The sequence below is a fragment of the Amphiura filiformis genome, chromosome 14 (genome assembly GCF_039555335.1).
Source record: "Amphiura filiformis chromosome 14, Afil_fr2py, whole genome shotgun sequence".
NCBI classification, from domain to species: domain Eukaryota; kingdom Metazoa; phylum Echinodermata; class Ophiuroidea; order Amphilepidida; family Amphiuridae; genus Amphiura; species Amphiura filiformis.
In genome coordinates, this window is record NC_092641.1 from 24,290,489 (window position 1) to 24,315,708 (window position 25,220).

At 37.3% G+C, this 25,220-nt stretch overlaps 2 protein-coding genes across 2 annotated transcripts in view; one reads left to right on the forward strand and one right to left on the reverse strand.

Annotated features, from left to right (window-relative positions):
• Positions 1–5,945, reverse strand: part of LOC140169868 (uncharacterized) — a 39,334-nt gene extending 33,389 nt beyond the window's left edge. The window contains exons 1-2 of the mRNA XM_072193180.1: positions 5,807–5,945; positions 1,219–1,348 (exon numbers count right to left, since the gene is read on the reverse strand). Of these exons, the coding sequence (XP_072049281.1) occupies positions 1,219–1,293 (75 nt within the window). The 5' untranslated portion in view covers positions 1,294–1,348; positions 5,807–5,945. The remainder of the gene's footprint in view (positions 1–1,218; positions 1,349–5,806) is intronic.
• Positions 5,946–6,185: 240 nt separating this feature from the next.
• LOC140169864 (uncharacterized) lies at positions 6,186–24,816 on the forward strand. The gene is made up of 9 exons (XM_072193176.1): positions 6,186–6,307; positions 11,618–11,943; positions 12,521–12,634; positions 13,598–13,753; positions 16,374–16,510; positions 16,857–16,956; positions 19,035–19,305; positions 21,820–21,960; positions 23,109–24,816. Exons 2-9 carry the CDS (start codon positions 11,641–11,643, stop codon positions 23,219–23,221), a joined length of 1,335 nt encoding a protein of 444 aa, XP_072049277.1. The 5' UTR covers positions 6,186–6,307; positions 11,618–11,640; the 3' UTR covers positions 23,222–24,816.
• The last annotated feature ends 404 nt before the right edge of the window (positions 24,817–25,220 follow it).

A 25,220-nucleotide genomic window follows, 5' to 3' on the forward strand; every position in this document is an offset into this window, starting at 1 on the left:
ACTGTACCCACCAAGTTTCATGCCCATATGACAGGTTTTACTAATTTGACCTCAGATGACCCCTGGTGACCTCGAAATGACCTTCCAAAAATTTGGCTTTAAATGTTGACTGTACCCCCCAAGTTTCATGCCCATGCAACAGTTTTTACTAATTTGACCTCAGATGACCCCTGGTGACCTCAAAATGACCTTCCAACAATTTGGCTTTAAATGTTGACTGCACCCACCAAATTTCATGCCCATATGACAGTTTTTACTTATTTGACCTCAGATGACCCCTGGTGACCCCGAAATGACCTTCCAAAAATTTGGCTTTAAATGTTGACTGTACCCACCAAGTTTCATGCCCATCCGACAGTTTTTACTAATTTGACCTCAGATGACCCCTGGTGACCTCGAAATGACCTTCCAAAAATTTGGCTTTAAATGTTGACTGTACCCACCAAGTTTCATGCCCATACGACAGTTTTACTAATTTGACCTTAGATGACCCCTGGTGACCTTGAAATGACCTTCCACAAATTTGGCTTTAAATGTTGACTGCATCCACCAAGTTTCATGCCCATACGACAGTTTTTACTAATTTGACCTCAGATGAACCCTAGATGACCTCAGTGACCTTGACCCACTAACCAATACAAACCGGTTCTGTCTCGGGTCAAGATGCACCCACCCACCAAGTTTGAGGAACGTGCAACCCCTAGTCTCCGAGAAAATAGGCGGAAGGCAAACTTTAACCAAAACTTTAACCAAATTTGTCACATCCACACACACACACATACATACACACATACGGAAAAGTGATTATATAGTCTCCTGCCTTATCAGGCGAGACAAAAAAACCAGAAATCCAGAAAACTTTCTTGCCCATGTGCATAATTTACATACTCTTGACTTATGGTTTTCTTGCACACATGTAGACTCGTAGAGTTTCACTTTACCTTCTCCTTCACAATCTAGAAGGATTATTAATAGATGCCATCACTGTATGTTGCATTTCTTACAATCATCATCATCCTGTTTTCCTTACTTTCCACACTTCCTCATCACAGCAAAATGGTCTCATCAACCTGCACTTGACTCAAAAACCTTGAATTGAAGGAACATGAGTTTTTGTAAAATTTGTATCCAACACAAAGGTCATTCTTATCAATGAACAAACATATCAGAACCGTGTTTTGATGGATGAGCATGTCTATGATCCTAACTAGTGCTTACCTTGCCTGGTTTTCCTGGGGAGGGTTTGACCTCACCACCCCCATCAGGACCAGCCCCTTCACCTGAAGATGCCATCTTTACCAATTCACCACTTCTGGGTTCCTTCTTGGTAGCGTGCCAATCTTACATACTGAAATATAAAGATAAACATACCATTTTTTAAATACCGTACTGACTTGAGCATAATCCCACTCTATAAATAGTTCTGGCTCGTCTGTGCTGGTACATGCGTTTTGCAAGCGTTTGTTTAGTCTCCCCTATATACAGTTCTTCGCATCCACTGTCTTGACACTGAATCGCGTAAACGATGTTGCTTTGCTTGTCTTTCGGTACATATCTTTGGGATGGACCAGTGCTTGACGTTGGTTGCGGTGACTCGGCCGTCTACACGCATTTGGACATTACAAAACATTCATTTGACAACAAGGATGTTAACATCTTGGACAGAGAAAGCAGATGGTATGAGAGAGGGGTCAAAGAAGTAATTTACGTGAAACGGGAGGAGCCTTCACTTAACAGGGGAGGCGGCCTATGTCACAACTTGGCCGGAGCCTACAGTTCAGCGATCAGGAAGATACCTCCCAGGTTGAGCTGTGATACTACAACATCCGTTTCACAGGTCAATGAACTTTTACCGCCAGATGATCAGCAGGGCTGATGATGCGTTCAGGATTGGACGTGAAAATTTCCCACTCAAAAATAGTATGATCAAATACAGCCTTTGCATCGGGGCCTGAGATTGGAATTCCAGTTTCCTTTCTCACGAAGTAAGGGCTAAGAGTAAAATTGTACAATTGTGTTTGGGAGTGGCCTTCTCTCTTTTCTCTTTTTCCTAGCTATTTTCTTCCATTTCTTGCTTTGTTTATCAAAGCTATCTAGGCCAGCATGCATATATTAGCCTACACTGGCTATCCAGGCTTGTGCATTTGTATGAGCTTGGAACGGTCCATGGTTTTCCATGGATTAGCATGTGTTCCTCACGGACCAACCTGGGTAAACAAACAAACAAACAAACAATAAAAAACAAGTGGAATATCCTACTTGAAAATTTTATGATCATCCATAATCGACTTTACTCAATTGACGTTGACTCATCAAAATAACATTCATCCAAATTTCAACATCAACAGAATAAAAAACATCTGTTGCAAAAAATGTCAATGCTGACCGACTGAAAAACTATAGCAAAGCACAGCATAGTGCTTAACTATTGTGTGCTAATAAAATTCGAAGTTAGAGTACCACTGACACTGACAAACAGCCGTTAAAGTACCGTACTAAACACCAACATTTATGGGGAGCGAAATAAGATAATATTAATAAGCGTTGTATGAACATTATTTTGTCGAGGGTCCTTGTTTATGCTTTCAGTGGTCATGGATTTACGCAGTATCAGATCGTTCGGGGACTCGGGGTTGTTCCATCTATTGCACTTACCCACTTCTCACGTCTGTCAAAGGGGATACATGTACCCTCATAAAATCCTATAGCCTGTCTGGACACATCACACTTCATCAAGTTCATGTGTGATGTGTCCTGCTAATCGCCAAACTCGTTTATACGTGTAATACTTCAACTTGCATTACTCATAACATAAAGTATTAATTATTACCGATCCTGCAGAATATCTTTACCTATACATATTAGGCCAAATTATAAAAAATAAAACATGTTTCACATCCCCTCCCGCTTCCTTTTTTGAGGTTTCTTCATTTTCATTTTTATTTTTTGAAATTCTGTTATAACTTTTCAAAAAATATGTCTAGGAAGTAGAGATGCTTTCTATAGCCTTGCTAATCATGCTAACAAAAAACACTTTTATAAGGTTTTGTGATAGTTAGAGGGGGCCTAATATCTCTCAAAACAACAAATACAAAGAGGCCTCCTCCTTTTTCCCAGGCATTAATATTGTATGCTAAAACAGCTCTAATTATGGGTATTTACACCGATTTTGCGAAAAAAAAAAAATAAAAAGCCCCTCTTCCTCCTTTTTTTTTCAAAAACCCGGACGTGAAACATGTTTTTTATTTTACTTGGCCTTATTGTCAATTTCATGGAATCCCGTTGCTGAGAATCGCAAATTTCACAAAGAAATGTCAGATACGCTTCATAAATCACAGCTGACTTCATACCACTTGCTCGCTTTTACAGAAAAGCGAAACCACATGGCACTGCGGTGCACCAAGACGTGACGTGTGCAAAATTTCTAACGGGCGCCATAAAACCTGTTTTGTGTGGTTGTAAAAACCATTTTTCACGATCATAAGCCAATCAATGAACACGACGGCCTTCATGGGTATGTAGAGCCATCCATGAAAAGCGAAGTACGTCTAACTTTCCTAGCGATCGAGTATAAATTCAGCTTGACAACTCATCTTGCAGCTGCAAGGTCAATCCCTGACACTGACACTAAAACAATGAATATAATGGCTTGTTTATGACATGCATCATCGGGTGGATTTTCAGGGGCGGATTTAGAGGGGGGGCGCACCTGGCGAGCGCCCCCTCTAATTTTTGCAGAGCGGCGCCTGACTAGCACATGACATGACTAATGCATTTTTGCAGAGCGGCGCGTGACTTTGTGTGGGCGCCGAGCCGCCGTGGCAGCGGCGGTGGCTCAGCTCAGGGACCCCTCTATTGAAAATTCCTGGATCCACCCCTTCATTTTACCATGTTTACGGTTTTCGGCCTGTCCCGGCATGAATATTCTCATACATGTACTTCTTCATCAAACTCAAACTAGATGTTACTGTTAGCGATGACTAGTGCCGTACTAGTACTACGCTGCATTTTGTATTCGCTGAGGAGGACAATTTCGACCACCTCCCTGATAGTCATATAACGACCAAATGATAAATGACAACTATCATGGAAGACTGAGTTCCGCAGTCTAGATCACATGATCATGTCAGAAATTAATATTTTGTTAACTTCTGCTCAGACTGCTGGTCGGGATTATGCACTTTCAGTTTCTCACGCGTTTGAACGGGAATTGGATTGCATACTTTTTCGATGTCTAGTGAGCAAATTTCTTCAATATTTTGAGAAAATGATGTCAAATTTTCTATTCTATATTGTTTGGTAATAATGTCTTTTGCCAATAGTAGACATGTCCACATTGCTTATTATAGAGGGCAACATTCAATCCAAAAAGTTGTGTCCACAGTAGCTCACAGTCAATGGCTTAACTGTGTAATCCCCATAGCGAAAAACAAAAATTTGAAATTTGGACACCAGAAACTTGACGACGTAGTCTAAAAAGTGCTGGTACTTTATCCTTGATACAGAAGTCAGCATGCAGTGAAAGTTAGATTTCATAAAATAAACTCGCCTTTGTGTAAAATGGATCATCGTGGTAAAAAATGATGCATTACATGCTTTTTTTGTACAGTAAGTCAGTGTAAGGCATTGTCAATGATGGGCGCAGAAAAGTGCAGTTTTTAAAAAACAGACATTTTTAAATAGTTAGCATTGTTCACAAAATTTTCAAGTAGGATATTTCACCTGGAAATTATTTTGTTTAAAAAGGTGATTATTTAACTTAAAAAATGAGGGGTCAACCATGTCTGTAGGTCAAAAATTAGCGAATTAGTTATGGGCAAATGTCTGTTTTAAAAAAAAGCAATGTGGACATGTCTACAATAGTATGTTTAAAGTTGTAATTTTGTGTTTTTGATCGCAAAGATCGGATATTTTCGCTCCCGATTCAATTCTGAACCCTTCGCAAGGGTGCCGATTTCGCAGAACTTTGACGATAATTTTGCCTTTTGGACACTAAAATGCATTCGATCCTTAATTTTGTTTCAACCGAGTCTTACAAAATGCTTAAATTAGCAAGCACAATAAGGCTGGTACCACTTTTATATACATTGTAGGTAACCTAGGCAAACCTTAGTTAACACATTTACTAGTCAGCGAATTCGCCGAGACCGGGGCCCCAACACAATGCATATTTACATAGAAATTCGAATTTTTTTCGAGAATAGGTGGGTGAAGGAAACCTACATTATGTTTTCTATACTTCACTTGACCCAAATATATGATTTTTTATGGTGATAATCAAGTCGCACATGGAATTTTAGAGGATTTTGATAGCAGTTCCATTAAAAAAGCTGCTATCGCCATGAGACTAAGATCTAGAAACACCCCGAAATGCCGTTTTAGGAATTTTGCTAGCTGAATCTTTTTGATGAAAGTCAATCTTTGACAAGATGTAACTTTGCTACGGAAAGTGCTATGAAAAAAGGTTTTCAGTTTTGGCTTAGTTTACTCAAGGGCTTTAATTTGATATATAAAACGATGCAATTTGACGTCAAATTTGAATTCACCTAGTATACCTATACATTGATAAAATTTGTAAGATTTTTTTTCAAGTTTCTAACCGGCGCAAATCGTTAAGTGTGTACATTTGTATTTCCCATTGACATCCAAAATGGCATAAGCCAGTCCATAATTAATATACATACATGTAGGTACTGGCAAGCAAGTCTAGGTCTGATTATTCGGACTAAGGCTAGCGATGACCAGTTTTTTGCGGACACTTTGATAACAAGAAACTTTCAAACGTCAATATTGTTTCGTTGGTTACCTTTACAAGTTTTCCTCTATCGTTGTTTTCAATCCCTGCACATCAAAAATATTATAAGCTTACAGCAATGGCAAACCTCCACGAACACAGTTATTTCTGCTATTTCACACAATGCTGACATCCTGCAACTATTCATTGATACCGAGCTGTTGATGTAATATTTATAATGTCTTAAATTCTTCTCAGAAAACTTATTTCTCATTAATAATAATTCACATGAAACTTTGACTTTTCTATTCATAATTTGGAGGTCAATTTTGATAGTTCAAATTGTTTAAAGTAGAGTATAGAAACCTTTTACCGCTGAAAGCTGCAACTATACGTTCCTTTTAAATACATAGAAGGCAGACATTTAGGGCGACGAGCTTATTTTATACCAGAAATATCGAAAGCCGTAGGCAATTAATTTTGTCTTAAACTTTTGAAAGTGGTGTTTACAAATGTTAAAAATTGTTTTCTTCTTTTCTTCTGTATATAAATAGTTGTGCTTTTCATCCACAGGTAAATGTTAAAGGGCATTTCGTGATCCACAGCCTCATCCCCCACTTTTCTCAAAAAAAGTTGAGATTTTTATATCACTGGAAACATCTGGCTACATAATGTTTATGTACAAAATATTTCTTGCAGATTAATTCGTTTTGCAAAGATATCGTGAAATTTGAATTTCGTTCTGGTGCACCAGAACGAAATTACAACGCATTGTCTATGGAGCAGTGTAATACACATAATCATGCATAACTCGCAAACGCAAAATCGGAATCAACTGAAATTTTGGGAATAGGCTTTTTTCGTGGATATGTACTGAAAAATGTGATAAAAAAAGGATGCTAGGATCACGAAATACTCCTTTAAATGTAAAAGATCAGTACGATTGTTAGCTTTTTAAAAATCACTTGTCTTTGTAATTGTTTTCATGTAAAGTTAATTTTTTATTACTTCCGTGGTCCGGGTACGCGCTGGTGAATTGCGATCGCGTAGAAGTGACAAGGTCGCCTACTGCGGCGTTTTGGGTCAAGCTGGGAGAAAAAAATCCCAGGTCGACCAAAAATAGCGTATCGCACACGATAGACCACCTAAGTTATTGTAAATCGGTTTCTCCCAGGTCGACCGTAAATTTTGGGTTGCCACATTCGGCCCATAACGCCAGGATTTTTAGCCAGGTCGACCCATGACAAGCATGCAAATAGCCCTACATACGTGCCCCGACCATGGCGATATACATGTGATGAGTATAACCATTGTACGGCATTCATTCATAACTTTGTGCAAGCGCCGGTGTGACTTTTACGATATCAGTTTCAGTGTCTTGACTTGGCATCTAACTTAATTCAGTCATAGGCCTACTCTCATTCTCGTATTTATTTAATAGAGTAGGCCCTATTCTTGTTTTAGTTTGCAAAATACAGAGGCAGATATAATCCCGGAATATACATGTAGTCATACTTCCAAGTTTTCTACTTTCTTGAATTTGCGTCAATGTGTAGGCCTAAACTCGCTTAAGCTTACATCCAAGTTCGCATGGACGGTACTACGACTCGATGTTTCAGACTTGTGAGAAAAGGAAAGAGGTCACAAATAGGATCAAATAAAATAATCCAACAAAGAATCACCCTGCCTAAGTGCCAGACATAGGCTAGGCCTACATGTTTTAAACTTTATTATTATCCACCACGAATGGAGTGCCAATTTCTATTAGCCTAAGCTGTCTTTCTATCAACAAACGTGGAATCTCCCAGCTTGACCAATTTGGCCCTACTGCGCGCCGCTGAAATTTCATCTGAAATTATTGACATGAATATTTTGTGCCATTCTTGAGCAGTGCTGAACTCAGCCTATGCCCAGCGAGGTCACGTCACACTCGGTGTGACGTGCCCTGAACTCCCAATAACTTTCGTAAGCGACAGACAAATTGCAGGAAAGCGTGCCAATTTAAGCTTCCTGTAATATCTATTGCACATAACGCATACAAAGTCACAAACTTACAAACTTCAATATGCACTTCAAATACTGCAGACCAGCTGTTAATTATTACCGATCCTGTAGAATAACACATAATCTTCAATTTCATGGAATCCCGTTGCTCAGAATTGCAAATGTCATTTTTATCTGTCAAATCCGCTGTGTATGTGCTCAGAGATTTTATGATATGCTCCATAAATCACAGCTGTGAAACTGACTTTATACCACTCGCTTCGCTTTTAAAGCTAGCAGAAAACGAAGCCTCCGGCTACCTCGTGGCATGACGTCACACAAAATTTCCGATGGGCGCCTTATTTATTTGTAACCCGTTTTGTGATTGGTTGCAAACACCATTCATCGCAATCGTTAGCCAATCAATGAAGGCGACGGCCTTTTACGGTATGAATTAATGTGACCCGCCAGTAAAGTACGTCTAACCTGATTGGTTTACAAAAATAATTGCATATTTGCTAAGCCAGTCAGCGTGCTCGATGCTTAACAACCTGGTCGTAGAGGGTTGTTTTTTTTTTTTAATAAGCGAATTCACATGGTGATCCAGCGATCGAGTATAAATTCAGCATGACTTCTGCTGTAACAGGTGCAATAACAATACGTCGACACAATCAGTGACATTTACACAATACAATAATGAATTATTTATGACATGCATGGGCTGGATTTTACGATCGAGGTAAGGTTTTCGCCCTGTCCCTGCGTGAATATCGTGACTTTTCAGCATCAAAGATACTTGCGATGACCAGTTTTTTGCAGACACTTTGATAACAGGTAACTTTTATAGGTCATAGGGTAGAAACGATAGTTGTACAATTGTACGAAAATATACATTTTGTTATAGGCCTAAAATGTTTACAAAAATATATTGGTCCGTACGTTGTGCATGTATTCAGTTGTTCGACGTATAAACTCAGCCACTGGCAATTAAGCGCACTGTGGCGATGGACCAATTTTGACTTCGCACTTACAGGAAAATGAAAAGTTATGTTGCTGTAATTTGCAAGATAGTTACAAAATATAATTGGCATTATTAAGGGGGTACCGGGTACTACACCCTTTGCCAACTTTGTGCCTACTTTTGCATTTTTCTCAAAAATTATAGTGCATTGGTGACAAGTAAGATATGTATATTATAGGGGCAATGACTACTGCACTGACAATTCAGCAACTCAAGGCAAGTAGTTATTGATTTATTGATCAAATATTGGTTTTCCCTCATTTTTGACTGTAACTCCACAACTGTTTATCTGTGCTGAAATAAAATTTCCAGTGTAGTAGTTCTTGCCCCAATAATATACATATCTTATTTGTCACCATTGCTCTGTAATTTTTGAGAAAAATGCAAAAATAGGCACAAAAATTGGGCAGGGGTGTAGTACCCCCTTAACTTCCCCAATTTTTACAGAAAAATACAGTAAAACCTCATTATAACGAAATCTGATACAAGAAAAAGCCTGTTATAAAGAAGTATTTTTCCAGAACCAAGATACAAAATTCTTTTGTTATTTATTGTTTTTACAACCCTGATATAACGAAATTTGGATATAAAGAACTAATTTCTCTGTCCCTGCCAACTTCGTTATAATGAGTTTCCACTGTATTGAAAAATAAAAGAATGAGATCAATTTAGAAATGTCTGCAAGCAGTGCACAGAGCTCCCTGAAATAAGCAGACTGGAACCAGGAGCAATTTGTTTCGAACATTGCTCCTGGTTAACTGGGATTTTACAAGAACCAGGAGCAATTTCTGAAGAAACAGGAGCAATTTTCAAATATTAAATTCTTTTCTGTATATCCCTACAATACAGCACAACTGCAAAACTGTAACCAGGAGCAATTTATTTTTAAAAATTGCTCCTGGTTCATGTGAATTTTACAAGGACCAGGAGCAATTAATTGGTGGCAAATTTGCTCCCCGCGCCTGCTTATTTCAAGGCTTGGTTCTAATGAAGTTGATGGTTCATTGGTCATCCCTATTCTAATTGGGTACCGTATCGCCAGTCGCAATATAATGTCACAAACACACATAAACATTTATAAAAGTATAATTCCACTTGCTTTTTGTTTTTCAAGTTTTAAAACAAACTAAATGTATTCCGAAGTATACCATGCCAATCTTCTTCACTCCAATTTGTACTATAACCTCTCCGTACATGTAGGCCTATACATTTGAGGATAGAGGGAATGGGGGGGGGGGTCGGGGGGTCACTTCGTGGGTAAGCATGATACGCGCGTAACACGTTTAGGGTGTCAAAAACATGAAATATTGGAAAAAAGGGTAGCAAAATTGCAATTTCTAAATATGCGGAAATGAAAATTAGGGTATGAAATTTGATGCAAGGAATAAAATCCCTGTTTAGGGTATCATTTTAGCCAAGGGTTAAATCCGTGTTTAGGGTGCTTTTCAAAAGTTGATTATCGCAAATGGTGTACAGGCCACAATGGGAGTGACCCCCGGGGGGGGGGGGGTTGACTCAATAAATACAAAAATAACAATCATGCAGAACATGAAATTAATTTTTGGCACCAATTTGTCAAAACTAGGTCTTTCCTAGTTAAATTATTTACAACATCAACAATCTGGTAAAAATATTTTGGCTAGGTTGATTTCTCTTCTACCCAGGTATCCCAAAGGTATAATTGAAATAATTGGATAGAGCAAGGGTCAAAAACCTGTATATTTTTAATGCTGAAATATTTAGATGGATTCATCTAATAGTTCTCAAGGCTTTCTATAGTTTTTGAAGGGTTCAAATACAAAAAAAGTGGTTTATAAATTTTGTAGAACAAATTTTCTTTCTGGTTTAGTAGTAATTTGCAAAATAATGAATTATTTTCAGATTTTACATCTCAAACGCGGCACAAAATTCATAACGCGGGCGGCGGACGCTAAACTCAGAATCAAGTTTCAAGTGCCTTATCCCCAAAATTTCAGTTGATTCCAATTTTGCTTTTGTGAGTTATGTGTATAACACTGCTCCATAGATAGACAATGTGTTGTAATTTCGTTGTATACCCCAACAAAATTCAAATTTCATGATATCTTTGCTAAACGAATTAATCTGCAAGAAATGTTTTGTAAATAAACATTATGTACATTTTTGTAGTCAGAGGTTTCCAGTGATATAAAAATCTCAACTTTTTTTTAGAAAAGTGGAGGGATGATGCTGTGGATCACGAAATGCCCTTTTAATTTATGACATTAATCATAATACTTTGGTGGGTGGAAAATATGGGGGGTGGATCAAAAAAAATTGGGTCCTAAAAGGGGATCAAATAAAATTCAGTCCTTAATAGGGGGGGTCAAAAAATTTGAGGGTAAAATTCCGGGGTAAAATGTACGAGAAGGCGTGTAGTAATTCTTGTAATCAGGGTTCGGTTTTTCAAACCGGCAAAAACTGACATGTAGTCACTCAAATATTTAAAAAGTAACACAGAAAGCTCATAAACTGTAACACACAACTTTTAATGAATCATTCAACATATTTTTTGTGTCATCAAATCCTTAAAATCAAAAAGTTTTGAATTTGATATGCCATATTTCGGTTAAATGCACTTCAGCAAAGAAAACACATGATTTAATTCTTAATATGTTACTCATAATTACAAAATCTGGCCTTGTAACACTCAGGAAATTATTTTTGGAACTTAATTTATTTTGAGATGAAAAAACTGAATTATAAATCACTTTTTAGTTTTTGCCATTTATGCCTGCAAAAACTGTTTTTGCCAAGTGATTAAAACCATGCTTATTTCACCTGCGGCAAAAACCTGCGAATCCTGGCCTAGTTAGGTATTGTAACTTTAACCAATTTAACTTTTTGTAATTTTTTTACAGATACACAATGGAAGCAATCAATCATGTCATGTGATCACCTTGTCAAACTGTGTCTAAGATCATCACAACCAGTCAGACAGCTGCATAGCAGTATAAGAACATGTGGCTTCTCAAATCAAGATCACTGTCAATTCTATAGAAGAAAACCATTACCACTTACAAGGAGCTTTCGCCAAGATTCTGTGCAATTTTCAAAATTTGGACTTAGGTGGTCAACAACTGCTGTATCTACCATGGATAGTGTGGCAAGAAAGAAGCTTTTACAACACTACGAACCACCTGATTGGGCTGGTGGGTTGAAGATTGTTCCAAAGTACAAAGTCCAGGTAAAAAAATGCAATTTTTGATAAAAACAGGAAACTTTGAAATGATGCGCAAACCTGTCATATGTATTAGAATTAAGAAATTATATGATGTGATTGATATAAAAATTGTCTGTAAATCCAGGACAAGGCTACTTGTATCATATTTCAGGTTCCTCAAACTCACTCATCAAAAAAATCATCTTGATACTCTTTTAAACATGCTCCACTGAAGCAGGATTCTTTTCAAAACACTTTCGTACATTTTCAAGTCCCTATCTAGCACCAATCAGTTTTTAGTCCATTTCCATTCGCACACCATCTACATTGTACAGACAGCGTTGATGGATTTTCCCATCTTGAGTGTCTGATTTTGACCTCCTAACTGGGCACAAGTTGACCATACTTTGGCCAAATATTTCAGACTTTTTTTCAGATTTTTCACTCTTTCTATGATTTTTCAGGGTCATTTAGTCCCTTCCAGAAAATAAATAAATACACAATTTTGACAGACCGACCCTAGTTTGCAAATCCGTCCACCCATAGAACAGAGTTTTTGTTGCCTTGTAATTAATAACCAAGTTGGTTTTTATTTCAATAGCTCGCCAATACAAACACCCCTATACAAAGATGGTATATTCCAGGAATTCCAGATGGATTTGAAGTATACATAAAAAGGGATGACATGTTAGGGAGTGAACTATCAGGTAATAAGGTAAGAAAATATTAAAAATTAAAAGCAAATGACGCAGTGGTTTACTGTATTTGCTGTCATTTTTGCGAAAGATTTATATTTTGTGAATTTTGTGAGTGGAGATATATTAAGACACCAAAATAACTATAGCTAAAATAATAATTTCTCGATCATGAGAGTATGAATGTACTGCGTGCACTGCGTAATGTCGCAACTTTAGTAGAATGACACGATAGCGCGATCGATTGTGCACGCACAGGAAATGCAGCGCTACCCAAAGCATGTGTGGTAGGCGTTGTACGCCGACGTAATTGTCATTGCGTGCCTATTGAGCTCTCATGATCGAGAATCTATTATTTTAGCTATACACACATAAGCGATTTACAAATATCCCAAAATTTCAAAATATTCTGTATGTGAAAATAACAGCATATACAGCACAGTAACATTGTTTTTGAAATTTCACTCTCTAAAAATGTGTAAATGCACTTGTGATTTGCCAAGTTAGGAATCTAAAAATAATAAAATATCAAATTTTAGTAAGAATTATATGTTAAAATTTGTTTGATTTTTGTTGTTGTTATTGATATTAGGATCATATCTCAGAAACTGTTATTCCAATTTTTCAACATATGCAGAGTGCCAACTATTCATAGACTTAGGAACTGGGGGGGCTTGCAGGGGCTCATCAGCCTCCACAATAATTTTGGTCTGGGGCTCAGCCCCAATAATTCAGATGGGTGTTTTTTGACAGGTCTATTTTCCGTAAAAGTTTAGTTTGGTCAGCCCCCTCCCCCCACGTTGAAGGTTGAAAATCTTTCTAAGCCAATGCTATTGATATAAATAATTGTAAGATCTAACAGTGCAACTTTTCATCATTAAACATCATGCAAAGAAATATTCAGAAGTAGGAAATGACAAGAGTCAATTCAACTTGATATTAGGTTACTTATAAAAAAGAATGTGTCCCTGTTTTTCTTTCAGGTACGAAAGTTGGAGTTCCTATTAGCCGATGCCATCCACCAAGGATATTCATCTGTAATCACCTGCGGTGGAATTCAATCAAATCACTGTCGGGCTACAGCTTTGGCTGCAAGACAACTTGGATTACAGCCTTATTTATTGCTGAGATCCCCACCAGTAAGTATGGACACCCACCCACTGACCCACACCCCACCACACACACTCTCACCCAGTCCAAACATAATATTTGATTATTTGATTAAATATGCATGATTTAAACTATTGTTATTTCTTTTAATAGAAATAAAACAATTGACAGTGAACATTTCCTTAATTTATATTTTTGTGTGATTGACATTCAATAACCATGTTAAAAATGAAATGGATACCTATTAACAAAACAAAACGAACCAGGTGAAAGTAATAAAACTTTATAGCCACATGTAAAGAACATGCCCCTATTATACAACTGTATATAATTGCATTAAATTCTTTTCAATGTAGAGCTATTAAGACCCACAGCTTATAAGTTCCCCCTAATGCTTTTTGAAATAAATTTGAAATGAAAACGAAATGTAAAAAGGTAGGTATCTAGCCTTATTTGTTTGACACATCTGGGCCAATTTATAGTGTCACACATTATTGCGTTTGGTCACAATGGGTCATAATATAAAAAAGAAGTTGTTTTAAAAGTTGCATCTCAGATCATAGTCAACTCTCAAACGATACAGAAGGCCAGGTCTAATCATGTATTTGTAAATGAAAGTTGACTCCTATATAGACTCAGGTGCAACTTTTAAAACTGCGTCTTTTTTACATAATGAACCGCTGTCAATGTCAACTGACGCAGTGATGTAAATTGCTATAAATTATTAGTCCAGATGTGTAAAGCAACTAAGGCTACATACCTTTTTATATTTTTACATTTGTAAAATATCTTTTTGACTATCAAAAAGCATTAGGGGGAAGTTTTGGATTATTATGAGTTATTTGATTTTACTTGGCAAATATAACAAGAAAAAAATGCAATAACAATGATTGCTAAGAGACATGATGAAATTCACAAAAAACTTAATGAATTGACTCTTTACAGAAAAGAAAAATTATGTCACGTAATATAAATTACAAAGCCTAGTAAGATTACCAAACGGTATGATAAGACAAAATGTATGATATACTAGTAATATGGAAAAAGTAAGATATCTGAAAAAGATTTGTGTTGATTTTTATTTTTTAATGTTTATTATCAACATAACTATTAGTATTAGGCAATATTGATTCAAGTACAGCAATGTTGGGCTATTCCAGGTGAAATCCATACACCCCCATATGACATGACCTTTTAATCAATCTCCTACCCAGGGGATGTAATTTTCAACTGAAGTCAGGTAATGTCTTTTGAAATTCAGCTAAATTCACACTCCCTGTGTGGGAGAATAGGGGGTGTATGGGTTTCAAATGGGATAGCCCATTGACATTTGCTAATGACTACCGGTAATGGACAAGATAAAAATGAATGCAATAACATTTTAATTGCAAACACCTGTTGATGTGTCGATATCAACATGAACTACACAAATCAACATACCATGTTCTTTCCATTAACCGCACATGCTCCTATAAGCGCCCAACCAGTGACTTTACAACAAGCAAAATGTGATATTTAAAACCACACTATGATGTGATCAATATCCATGAAATGCAGGTTGGAATTTCGCACTTGAAGTTTCAGGGAGGTGTGGTCATCATAATCCTAACAAAGAGGTTGTCATCAAACTTTTGGTTTGTTTTCTAGTAGAAGAGAAGGAATCACAACGAAATTGATCGCCTGTGACTAATCCCTCTTATCTGTTCTTCATTACAAAGGAAGAGGACTCAACAAATTCCCTTTTGAAGACACTCATATTGCCGCCATCAGCGTGATCTGGTAGCATACTAAGTAACTGGAAATTCATAGCGATAAATCTTTGCGAACAAACAAATTTTGAACTGGTTGTTGTGACCTTGGTTGATAAAGCACACTTTTAATATTTATTTAGACTGGATTCTATAAACTTTTGCAACAAGTTTCTGCATTTTCAGATGCAGAGAAGTCAAAACAATACAAATATTGGGAAATTTAATTAAAATATGTTGTATTTTCGACTAAAGGCACTTTTAAAAAAGTTTTACATTTTGTAAGGATAATAGTATTTTCGCTGACCCCAAATCAATTCTATCAAATTGCCTTCATATGTGCCCAGACTGCCCCTATAGTTAAATTTCTACCTCCGATTTTGGTAATACATCCTTCCCACAAGGCATTATTTTTGGCTATGTTATCCCATCTGTCCCATAATGCATTCATATTTCCCGCCCTTTCCTGCTCACAAGACCTCATTTAGTCCATAAGCAATGGTCGCATGTCATAGAAATGTTACGTCACCGAAGACCATCGTGATGGGATTATGATATAACAATAGCGGTTGAAGTGTATAGAAACGTGAATGGACATGTCGGCAATGTGTTTGGAACTTTGATGATGGTTCATTGCGATTCCTTCTCATCTACTATTTCCAAGCCTAGTGCAAGGACCCCAATTGTGATGAACAGAATTCTTCAGATTTATAATTTACAATAAAATTATAGTGTCAAATGTGTATTTTGTTAATGTTCTATAAACATTTTAACAATAGGTTACTGTTATGCCCCTCTGTTGATCAGTAAAAACCGCCTATATACCCCTCTGTCGATCGCCACACTATTAGTTAAAGGTGCACTCTTGTATTAAAGTTGACTCTGATTCACACTTACACAGGATCCTGGGAATCACGTATCCGTTGGCAATGCATTACTCAATCGTCTGATTGGCTCTCATCTCTACCTCATTCCACAAAAGGCGCAACAAGCCACAGAAATTATGCCCCGAATGAAACAGTTATCTGCTAAACTAAAGTAAGTAAAAGACAATTATCTCAAGATTAACTTAATCTTAAGATTAACATTATACTCAGAATGAAATTATCACTCTACTAGATTAAAGTGAAATACAATATCTCAAGATAAAACTTAATCTCAAGATTATCATTATACCCAGGGAATGATACAATTAGCTACTACTACTACATGTAGGCTAAAGTAAGTGCAAGATAAATGTCAAGATTTGTTTTCGAAGATTAAAACTAGTGAGACATTTTGACAAATCTAAAAAAATCTTTTCCATTAATTTGCCATGAATGGAGTAGTGATTGTATCATTGAATTTAGTTGCAAACATTTAAACTGTTTGTTTGTTTTTGCAGAAGTGAGAAAGAAGAGGATGCCTACATAGTTCCTATAGGAGGCTCATCAGCAATAGGGCTATATGGATACCTAGAAGGATTCAATGAACTTATGACTCAGGTATGTGGAGAGCGTGGCGCAATGTTTAGGGTACTTGCCTTTAGTGCATGAGGTCCCGGGTCCAATTCCCGGCGGTGGCGATTTGCTGGGATATTGACTTGAAAAAAAAGGTCTGAAATTAGTTGGCAACTTCTGTAGATTAAATTCAGACTTCCGATCTCCCTGTGGTTCATTTAGAATTGGGTAAATGAATCATGAAAGTACTCCGTCCTTCGGAGGGGACGTTAAGCCGTCAGTCCCGTGTGCAGATAGCCATACCTGTACATGTATTTCACAGCCAGTTTCAAAAGAGTAGGGTGTTAACCCCTGACTGTTCCCAATCCATCCCGATGTTCAAATGGACCCCAATGGAAATAATAGAGGCTTTCTTGGGTTATCCAGGGTTGTCAAAATCCGAACAAATCAAATCAAATATGTGTAGGATGCCTACATAGTTCCTATAGGAGGCTCATCAGCAGTAGGGCTATATGGATATCTAGAAGGCTTCAATGAACTTATGACTCGGGATGTGTAGGATGCCTACATAGTTCCTATAGGAGGCTCATCAGCAGTAGGGCTATATGGATATCCAGTAGGCTTCAATGAACTTATGACTCTGGTATGTGTAGGATGCCTACATAGTTCCTATAGGAGGCTCATCAGCAGTAGGGCTGTATGGATATCTAGAAGGCTTCAAAGAACTTATGACTCAGGTATGTGTAGGATGCCTACATAGTTCCTATAGGAGGCTCATCAGCAATAGGGCTATATGGATATCTAGAAGGCTTCAATGAACTTATGACTCTGGTATGTTTAGGATGCCTACATAGTTCCTATAGGAGGCTCATCAGCAGTAGGGCTGTATGGATATCTAGAAGGCTTCAATGAACTTATGACTCGGGTATGTGTAGGATGCCTACATAGTTCCTATAGGAAGCTCATCAGCAGTAGGGCTGTATGGATATCTAGAAGGCTTCAATGAACTTATGACTCTGGTATGTTTAGGATGCCTACATAGTTCCTATAGGAGGCTCATCAGCAGTAGGGCTGTATGGATATCTAGAAGGCTTCAATGAACTTATGACTTGGGTATGTGTAGGATGCCTACATAGTTCCTATAGGAGGCTCATCAGCAGTAGGGCTGTATGGATATCTAGAAGGCTTCAATGAACTTAGGACTCGGGGATGTGTAGGATGCCTACATAGTTCCTATAGGAGGCTCATCAGCAGTAGGGCTGTATGGATATGTAGAAGGCTTCAATGAACTTATGACTGGGGTATGTGTAGGATGCCTACATAGTTCCTATAGGAGGCTCATCAGCAGTAGGGCTGTATGGATATCTAGAAGGCTTCAATGAACTTATGACTCGGGTATGTGTAGGATGCCTACATAGTTCCTATAGGAGGCTCATCAGCAGTAGGGTGTATGGATATCTAGAAGGCTTCAATGAACTTATGACTCGGGTATGTGTAGGATGCCTACATAGTTCCTATAGGAGGCTCATCAGCAGTAGGCTGTATGGATATCTAGAAGGCGTGCAACCTCATGGTCTTTTCAGGTTCATTTGTTTTAAGTGACACCCCCCCCCAACTTGCTCAAGCTCACCCTCCCACTTGCTCAAGCCCAAGTGAAAAAGTCTTATTCTTCCCTTTGATAAAACAGGAGGAAGAATCATGTGAACAATTTTGTCTGTAGACTTTGGGTCAACCACAAGAAAGAATTTTATTTTTGATTTAACTTGAACTTGAAAGTGGATAACAAACAGAAGGGAATTATTGAAGAAACTGATTAGCCAGTGTTTACTTGACTCTCTCTGGAAATTGATTGGGAAGACCACTATTTATAGCAATCTGTTATATGTGTGTGAAAAAAATGTGAACCGGGATGTGTGTGTATGGCTAAAATTTACTATTTTGTAATGCAAATTTGTGCTAGCCAAATGGGCTATTCCAGTTGAAATCCATACACCTGTTATGGAAGACATGACCGTATAATCTCCTACACAGGGGTATAGATTTCAAAGTCAGGTAACCCCATTTAAAATTCACACTCCCTGCTGATATACAACTTTTTTTCTCCTTTTTGCATTTCTACACAGGGAGTAGATCAGTTTAGTGACATAGTCTTAGCAACAGGCAGCGGTGGATCAACAGCAGGCCTAGCTATAGCCAATCATCTCACCAAATCTGACATCAAAATCCATGGAATGATGGTTTGTGATGGAGCTAAATACTTTCATGATCACATCAATGAGACACTGACAGAGATTGGCTTGACGGATCGGTCTGGTGTCAAGTCTGAAGATATTGTGGACTTAGTAGATGGGGTCAAAGGTGAAGGATATGGGATATCAACCCAAGAGGAATTAGGTATGAATCACAGACGAGAAAGAAACATATCGCATTCAACCAGTCAAAGTCCCCATGAATTGTATGATGTGAGTTCTCGCATATTCATGAGGGCCGACTGTTCAATCGTGCCATGTCTAACAATCACACCAGCGCTTATAGAGCGTTGTGTGCTTTCGCGATTATGCAATAGACTGTGAAAATACGCGGTAATTGCGTAGCAGTCTCGCATGTCGCATTTCATGGAACAATCGGCGTCATTATCGGGTGATGCTGAGACTTTGACTGATTGCACACGGTCTGTTTCTTTCTCGTCTGTGGTATGAATATAAACTGGCCTCAAAAAGAAACTTATAATTTTTCACAAGGTCATATCTTAAAATCCTCTCCATAAAAATGACCAAAAATTGCACACAGGATTACTTCAATACTCTACTCTAAACACATGTCAGTAACCAAGCAGTTGTCCAACTGACACAACAGCAAAATGCACTGACATGGAACACCTTCCTGGACCAAAATTCACATCCCAACAGATTTCTGTGTAGAAGATTAAGGTCATGTCTTCCACAGGGGGTGTATGGATTTCAACAGGAATAGCCCATCAACTGATGTATGAATATTTCTATATTTATTGTCCATGGCATGTCAGCTAAAAGGCATAGCTGCTGTGAATACCTGTACAGTTAAGCGACAGAGCTCAGTGGAACAAAGACTTGGCAACATTTTTAGCGATTTTTAGGAGTTGTGTAGTTTTTTTGTGATGACAAGAATCAAAAGAGGTAGACATCCATCTCGGGGTTACATCATTGTCAATAGAAGGCGATGTGCTGAATCCCTGCACCCCACCTGGCTTTGGGCCTGACCTACCATGTAAAGTGTAATGATTTATAGTGCACTACGCACAATGCCTAGACGTTGATCCACAAGCCTCAGCACACTTGACTGGATGTCGCTGACCACTTAATTATACTTAATTTAAATTTATATTTTTATGTCATCAAATTGCCCCAGAACAGTCCGAACAGTCGATCTTTTAAAATAAAACTGGCATTGTACATGTATAAATGTTTTTGATTGATATGTATGATTTATTATTTGCTAAAATCATAGACTCTGAGTCTATGTATAAACACAATCTTTAAATAACTGAAAAAGAATCTATAAAATAATATTCTTTCAATTCGAAAGAATTATATTTTCATTATTGTCATAACAGGAAACTTCCTCTATAATAAGGACATTTGTGTGAAATTCCAACGTCAGTACATGGGCAAAATGAAAAATGAAACAAAAATTGAAACAAAAATTACATGTTACAAAATTGTCTGCTTCCTGATCAGCTCTCTTCCTTGTTGTTCTTGACACATATCAAACTTATTAGAAAAATGAAATAATCTCTCTTCCTTGTTGTTGTAGATATACCTAATTTTTATTAATAATAAAGTCCAAGAGAAAAAGTTGGTGTCAAACCTACGCAGCCACTACTTGTTTACCTAATTTTTATTGATTTGTCATAATCACTACATTTAAGAAAATGTGAATACTGTATTATAATACTTATAATTCCCAAGAAAGAATGTATTATAATTATGCTTTGTTAATTAGCAACAGATAGTAACCCCCCAAAAAAATTGTTGTGTTGCCCTCAGCGACCGACCCTAAATCCTGTCAAATAAGGGTCGCAATTTTTTATTTAATAATGATTTTTACAGATATGTTCAAAAATCAATGTTTTTCACTTCAAATTAATAATTTATTGAAATGCTAGTCGTACATTGATTATCTAACAAGTATCCAGCAATGGAAGAAGCATTATTTAATATTTGTGGGGATTTTAAAATCTTTTTGCCTAATGCCCGTTCACTTCAATAATATGTGGCCGTACACTACGAATGAGCCGTAAAGTCGGCAAATTGTGTTCTAAGTTGCAGTTTAAAATGTGCATGAATGTCGTATTCATAGGTACCTCAATTCGGAGCGACTTGTTTCTCATTTGATAGCGTTTAAACCAATCAATAATCCTATTTGCTGAAGAAGATAATAATCTTCTACCTATTTCTATAGAATCCTTTGGTTAAATCCTGTTCAAGTGGTAGGTTCCAAAAAATTGTATTTTGTCTAGGTATGTATAACCAACAATTAACAATGAGAGGACATTCCTGAACTTCGTTGACTTTGGGATGATTTCAAATGACCGCAAATTATGACTGTATGATATTTATTACCAGCATTGTGGAAAAAGAGACACATGTAGAACCGATAAAAGGTACCATTTTGTTGAAGGAGCAGAGTTCAACAAACCATAACCCTGCTTCTGAATATCGTTTGCACAAGTCAAATGATATACCATTTTAAAGCTTACATTTTATGATATCTATTTTCTCAACACAAAATAAAACAAAATTGACCGGGGGCCAACCTTACGGCTGATTCGTAGTGTTCGGGCACATATTGCAGTAACAGCTACTTTGCTTAAGAAAACTTCAACGTAAGTTTACATTGATTTTCTTCAAATGTATGAATTTTTTTCAGATTTTATTGCCTCAGTTGCCTTGTCAACTGGTATACTACTAGACCCAGTTTACACGGGCAAAGCAGCTCTGCATCTAGTCAAGCTACTCCAACAAAACCCACAGAGGTTTCAGGGCAAGAAAATACTATTTATACATACCGGTAAGTGTAAGCACAGACTACTACAGACCATGTACATGTATCAACAGCTAAAGTCCCCATGCATTGTATGCTGTGAATTCTTGCATATTAATGAGGGTCGATTGTTCAATCATTCCGTGTCTGACAATCACGTAAGCGTCACGTGCCTTCACGTATATGCGATAGAGCATTGCATGCCTCCACAATTACGCGATAGACTGTTAAAATTTGTGGTAAGTGCATAGCAGTTTTGCCTGTCACATTTCTTGGAAAAATCGGCCCTCATTATTGGGTGATCCTGAGACTTTGACTGCTTGTACGCGGTATGTTATCTTTTTCGTCCATGAGTGTAAGCACCACACTTTGCTATAGCTGCTATATATATGTGTCATATTGTTAGCTGTGTACAATATATAGAATGCAGGAAGTGTCAAATGTCTACATGGCAGCTATTGCACTAACCCTCGACTCAAGCATTGTGTATTATTGTTTTGAAATATATGACCAGATCTGATCCACTCAGGCTAAAGTTGGCAATAATGAAAAGGAAATACATGTATAGGCAAAAAGGTGGAGAAAAAAAACACTTAAAAAGTGTAAGGAAATGGATATATTTATAAAGGTTCATAACTTTACAACCAAGTATTCAAGAAACCTGTGGATTAAACATTGAAGTTTAGCTACAGAGCAAGTTAGTAATGGTAGTATTAGTAACTAAATTTTCAACACTTTGAACTCTGGCCTGAGTGGATGAGACCAGCAGGTCACATATATTTTACTTATTCTTGGGGGAAGGAGGCGAGGTTCATGATTTTGGTCAAGATTTCCTTGGTTGTGTGTAAAACAAATGGGGAAAAGAGGACGGGTGCATGTGTAGGGTATCACAATGGACTATTCCAGTTGAAATCCATACACCCCCTGTGAAGACATGACTTTAATCTCCTATACAGGGGGGGTATAGATTTCAAATGGAGTTGCCTATTCAGGTAACCTATTATGCAAACAAGGCAAACAAATATTTATGAAATATGGGGATTTAGAAAAAGCCAAATTACCTAGAAATGTTGTGTGAGTAACCCTTTGGCTAATACACTTGTTTTATTAACCTCAAATCTGATATGTGATGTTCAGATCATCTCATATTCAAGAGTATTATTTTTTCCTTCCAGGTGGTATCTTTGGGTTATTTGATGGTCGTATGGATGCAGTCTTGAACACATCATATACAAATAGTATACATGAATGGTTTCAACTCAACGATGAGGTGCCTTGGTTACCGTAATTCCAGTTGAAGGACATTCCAGTTATTTCTATTCTTTAGATTTAAGACTGTATTCAGCTATATTTAAATCTGTCATACTCCTGTTAAAAATTTAAGAAAAATCTTCCCTGAGAGTACTAAATTAAGGTGCTACTTCGATCGCAAAAGTGAGGACAGTATAAGCTCGGGAATTTGTGTAAGAGCTTGTTGCAGCCATTCCAAAAGGTGATTCTGAATACTTAATTTTATTAATGAGCTGCGTTGACAATAAGTGATTCTCGTATAAATAAAGCAGATGCAATTGCCGGCAATAAAAACTTCTTTTGGGCACCCTTTCTCATCTTTTCGGAAGTTATAAGTAATTATCTCTTGCATAGATTATTTACCTATTTAGATTTATAACCCAGTAATTCTGACCTGTTGTGCATGATGATTGACAGTTGCTTATCAGTGGTACAAAAAAAGTGATTATTAGGCCTGATTATCTAGAGGGCGTAGCACAGAGTTCACTGACCTCCGACCCTGACTGACCTGCACTGTTTGTCACGTAAACAGACCATGACCTGACCGCAGTGTACAAAGCAGGGGATTGCGACTGTTGAATAGGTTTTATCCTGAGAATCGGTATAGGCAGTTGTGGCCTGGTCTTCCACACACAGAGTATGTTTTTCCTGGATGTTTTGTCGGGGTGTGTGCAAAGAAAGAAAATCAAAGTGAGCATTAGTTCAGCCATATTTTACTGTGGCGAAAATTGTCAGTTTCATACCTTTTGACGTGAAAGTTGATACACATTTTATACCCAAATCAAGGTGTTGACTGAATGTGTGTGTATTTTAAGCAGTACTAAGAACAAGGAATTTTTTTCTCTTTTTTTTCTTTTGCTCAGCTGATTGTATCCCGATTTTATAATTTTTTTATCATGATTGTGTATTATGCAAAAAGTACATTATATAATATATTATATTTACCATATTGACTAATTAGCTTTTAAGTACCCAAATGTGGAAAATTATGCAAAAAAGCCCTATAATTTCCGAATAATCAGGTTTTTTACGCTTTTTTGGGAAGAAAGTCAACTTTCCACAAAATCCCCCCTTTGGAAAAAAAGGTCCACTTTTTCAAAATCAGCACCCCTAAATGAAATCCTGCATACGGGCCTGGTGGTATCTTAAAGGGGGGTAACCCAGGCACGTATCCAGGGGAGGGGCGAATGGGGCGCGCGCCCCCCGGGTAGAACAAGTGTCTTTGAATAGAGATAAACTTGTTTTTGCAATATAATAGACCTGCCCTTTAAGATTTGGTATATATCTAACAAATACAGTGGAAACTCATTAACACGAAGTTGTGCGGAAATCAAATTTTACTTCGTGTTATCAGGAGTTCGTGTTATCCAGTTCTAATAACATGTGAAATATGTGACGTGTCATATCAAAAGCTGACACTTTTGGGCAGGATCGTAAATGGAGAAATAGCCAAAAATCTGCCCGCATGTGATTTATTCATAATTTGGGTTTGTTGCAAATTTGTGATGTTATTAATGTTAAAAATATTGTCTGATAGTTTCAGACCAGAATATATTGAACTGGCATCTTGTATTTTTGAGACATTTTCAAGGTAATTCCTGCTCTCAACATTGTCAATATATAGGTTTTTCCGTCCAATTTCAAACTTTGGTCGTTCAGTTTAGTATAAGTGTCATTCCTTTTCGCGCGAAATTGAATGAACGCTTACATTCTCTATTTCAATTTAGCAAATGTGCAATCTATTTCATTTAATACGCATTTAAAATTCTAAATAGTGCACCCAATTTAGCACATTGTGCAGCAAATTTCAAATTGTGCAGCCAAATTCACGTGGCCTTGCATTCAGAGCCTATTTGGAAATACAAATTCATATATGCGGAAACAAAATGGAAAAATGTTCAATCGAATTCGCAAAGTGCAAAATCAAATCCAGAAATGGTTCAAATATAAAAATGCTATTTATCGTGTTTTATTGAACATTATATACATGTATCGTC